This window comes from Triticum dicoccoides, chromosome 6B (genome assembly GCF_002162155.2).
Source record: "Triticum dicoccoides isolate Atlit2015 ecotype Zavitan chromosome 6B, WEW_v2.0, whole genome shotgun sequence".
Lineage (NCBI taxonomy): Eukaryota > Viridiplantae > Streptophyta > Magnoliopsida > Poales > Poaceae > Triticum > Triticum dicoccoides.
This window is the reverse complement of record NC_041391.1, coordinates 492,118,088-492,122,280: the sequence shown is the minus strand read 5'-3', so window position 1 is coordinate 492,122,280 and position 4,193 is coordinate 492,118,088. Positions and strand designations below refer to the sequence as shown.

At 38.9% G+C, this 4,193-nt stretch overlaps 1 protein-coding gene across 1 annotated transcript; it reads left to right on the top strand.

Annotated features, from left to right (window-relative positions):
• Positions 1-573: 573 nt before the first annotated feature.
• LOC119325356 lies at positions 574-3,687 on the top strand. The gene is made up of 5 exons (XM_037599110.1): positions 574-942; positions 2,175-2,252; positions 2,340-2,424; positions 2,656-2,744; positions 3,192-3,687. The coding sequence occupies exons 1-5, from the start codon at positions 631-633 to the stop codon at positions 3,327-3,329; spliced, it is 702 nt and encodes a 233-aa protein (XP_037455007.1). The 5' UTR covers positions 574-630; the 3' UTR covers positions 3,330-3,687.
• Positions 3,688-4,193: the final 506 nt, after the last annotated feature.

Genomic DNA, 4,193 nt, shown 5'->3' with positions numbered 1-4,193 from the left:
GCAGTTGCTTATGTGAGAAGCACAGTTGTGCTCACGGAAGGGGATTTTTATAAAAAGAAAATCCTTTTTCGTGTGATTTTGTTTTCACGAATAGCACAAATTTGCTTCTTGTAGTTGCACATATTTGTTTTTTGTGAGAAGCACGACGCATTTTTTGTACTTTCACAATAAGCACATATTTACTTCTCGTGGAAGCACAAATTTGTGCTTATCGAAAAGGGTAAAAAGTAGAAAAAAATCGTGGTTTTGGTTCTTTTGAAAAAATCATCAAAACTTATCAACTTGGGATCTAGTTTCGAAGATCTCGACTCGAGTAATCCAACAATGACAACAATTCAGAATTTATAAAAGTTAAGAATTCTTGAGTTTTTAATCCTTAAGTTTTTTTTGAGAAACTTTTTTTAAATCCTTAAGTTTTTTAGGGGATTTTAAATCCTTAAGTAGTGTTTTCGTAGTTGTGGCATACATAAGGCACAAACCGAACAGGCCCTGAAAGACGGCCTGTAGTTAAGAATTCGGGACAAGCGTAAGATTCAGCTCTAACTGGGCTGGGACGAAACACTGATCTGCGAGGAAGTTTTATTCGGCCCTCCTCGTCATCATCCTCGGAGTCCAGAAACCTTCACCAACATGGCAACATCGACCATGGGCGCCGCCGCGGCCGATCTCGAGGCGCGTCAGCTCCGCATCCTACGTCGCGTCGAAGACCTTGAGCTCGCTGCCCAGCAGCACCGTCTCGGGGCCCTCTCTCTCTCCGACCCCGAAGCGGAGGTGGAGGCGGGGGACACCGAGGAGCGGCTCTCGGCCCTCCTGGCTGCGCGCGGCGTGCACGACTTCGCCTTCCGGCGTGTTCCAGCTGACTACTACGACCGCCCTCTCGAGGAGCGCCGCGACCTCCTCGCCGCCGATTCAGTCGCCCAGCTTTGCAAGAGCATAGTGATGGTACGGTCTCTTCCCTTTCATATCCCCATGTGGCGTTTCGTCGAACACCTGACCTGCGCAATTGCGCTACGTTGTTGCAATTGACTGTATTTACTTCATTGTGGCATTAGGTTGTCTGTGTTATCCGTGGATTTAGAGTAATGGATTATTTGTTTGTTATGTATAAAGGCAATGGCCTAAAGGATTGCTAATACGTATGGTTTATTGGATGGAAAATGCTATTAATCTTATATCAGGGTCTGTAATTCGTTAGCAGCATGAGCAAAAGACTGTTATGATCCTCAGTGATTTGTTCTGAAAAAGGTTGTACTTTCACTGTATGGTTGTACCATGATATTGGCAGAAATGTTGTTCATGTTCATGAAAAGAATGCTCTATTTTCAGTTATCGTATGCAGTTCAAATAATGCTGCAACTAATAAGTTTAATTTATTGATGATAAAGATTTGTGTCAACTAGTGTTTGGATTGCAGGTAGTTATATTGGTTTTATATTATATGTTAAGATTGTGAAATAAACAGCCATTAGCTTCCATGCAACAAAAAAAGATGTCTCTAGTTGGTGGACGAATAAAGATACAGATTTGTGATAACTAGTTTTTGGCATGCCATTATAAGTTGGAAGTTACTAGGTAGACTTGGTAGAGAACTAGGGAATGAATGGTCTTTTTTAGCACAAATGTGTGTTGTCATTGATTTGCGTGGAGATGGATGGCTGTGAGGTAGATTATTATACACAGGTTAATGCCAGTAGATTCTGTTGTTATGAGCTACGGCAAGTTGGCACCTGGCCATGACATTTATAGTTTGATGGGTCCTTACAATTTGGCTACTCAAAATTACTCAAAATTAGCATTTTATTTTTATTTTGACACATAATTGATTACTGTCCTTGCTTACTTGAAACATGGAAAAAAAAACTAATGCTCATTGGTCGAGAAAGTATTTGCTAATCTGTTGTCTTAATGATTCAGTGGATTCCAGGCTAGGTCCGATTTGTTTATGCTCAAATTTGAGAATTGAAGCCAAAATTTGTTTGCTGATTAATATGTGAATAGTATCTCTCCCTTCTCTTTTTTTTTCGGATTTCTTTTCAACAGATTTTGTCTTTTGTGCTTCTGAAGTGTTAGTAGATTGATTTTGTGTAATAGTATCTCTCCCTCCTCATTTTATTGCATTGTTTAAGGCGTGGTATCCATGGATATGTTCTCTGAATCATGTGCACTTTTCGCAGGTGAATACCAAAGCTGCTGCAGATGTAGTTGACTGCAGTAACCCAAAGAATTCTAAATATTATGTTGTTATTGTTCAGGTAACCTTTTAAAATCTCAATGTATCATCTTCAAACTGAATACTCAGTACAGTATATTTATGTTGATAACTTGAATATCTTTTGCAGTATATGGCACGGCTTAATGCTGAAAACATCAAGAACTTCCTGTATACCCTAAACGAGAGTCAGATACCCAAAAAGAGATTTAACAGTAAGATTGTTTTCAGTGTATTTTAAATTCTACAATCTCAAACTATTCCTTTGCAGGCAGATGTATGTACCATCTATTTTTGTATGTTTCTTCAGAATCATCATTGTCTGTATCTTAAAGAAAAATATAAAATGGATATACCAATCTGCTTCAGTTTCAAGATCTTCAGGTATAGCTGCAGATACTGCTGCAGTATCAGAAAATTCAAATGTATACTTCTGTTTGGTGCAGTGAGGCTCGCACCAGAAGAGGAGTCACTCATGCTTACTGGGTTTGTGCACAATGGTGTGACATGCATTGGAATGAAAACAGACATACCGGTAATGGAATCTTGCTGTTACCATGTTGCTTCTTGAAAGAAGTATGTTGGTGAAGATACTATCGTAATTATATTCAAAGTGAAGGACGACAGAACTTCATAAGAGATAAATCACATATTTTGCATATCATATCTGACATTATATGCCTAATGTACCGTCTACTAGAGGTTTCCTAGTCCTTTTCAAATTATGTACGAGTAAATTGATAATATTAAACAATAGATATATGGTTTCAACTTTCAACTGTGACTAGAACCGAAACAACTTATCAAGTTGTTCTTCTGATAAATTATTGTATATTCTTGATCAAATAGATGTTCTAAATGAACGACAGCAATTTTTGACATTCTGTATTGTACCATTGGTTGCATTTTTTTTGTTTCTCTCAAATGTCAAGATTATAATCTGAAATTTGCAAGGCATCTTATACAAAGGGTTTGTCGGCAGGTTATCATAGATGAAGCCATCACCAAGTTGGATGAGGATTTCTTCTGGCTAGGTGGTGGAGAAGTTGACCTCAAGCTCGGGATGCGGACCTCAGAGTTCCTAAATGCTTTCAACCCATTTGTGGTGAAGTGTAGTTAACGAGTGATAACCATACAACTTAACAGAAGCTTCAGATCCATGTGGTTCTATGTGGCCTTGATCAACGCACTGCCAGGGAGGTACACTAGGCTTTTGCTTGGATCTGGGGTTAGGATGTCTGTCTTTTTTGGAGCAGGCGTTTCCCTTCCAGTTGCGCTTCTCGCATTTTGTTACATTATTTACTGCCGATTGTTGGTAAAATTGATGACATTCTTGGGAAGGTCGATATAATTGCGGCAAGTGGGCTTATACTATTACTAAGCCCTTTGTAGTTTGGGCCTGAGAGTTGAAAACCAGTGTGAAGTGTGTACTCTCAAAAGAAGAAAAGAAGTCTGGCCACAAATCCGAAGTTTGTTTCTGTCTTGTTGTACTACCGCACCATCACTGATCCTTCTTAACATAATCTTCGAGGAGGCCAAGCTTTGGGTCAGTGCAGGCGCGAAAAGACTAGGGCATATAATTTTGTGTGAGTAATTGTCATATGCCGTGTATGTGAATGTTGTGTAGAACTCTAAATTTTATTCTCCCCTTGTTTTAATTGATGAGCCAAATCTTATACCTCTGTTTTGAAAAAAAAAAATCTAGCGTCTGTTGTTTCACCACATGAATGACCTCGTCAGAAGTAGGTGATGATCAGGCCGAACCTGGACCCCTTGATGGATACATGACGCAAAAATGTCTTGAATTGTCCTTTAAAGGAAATGCAATATTTTTCTTCTGTTATAAGCGTCTTCTCCACCAATGTCCTTTGCTTTGTTATCAAGATTGTACTAGATTTTTTTGATTAAAAAAAAAGGGTCTATCTAGAGCAGATGTGCCCTAGTTATTGCACATTTAAGTGACTCAATCAAATATAAAAGTAAA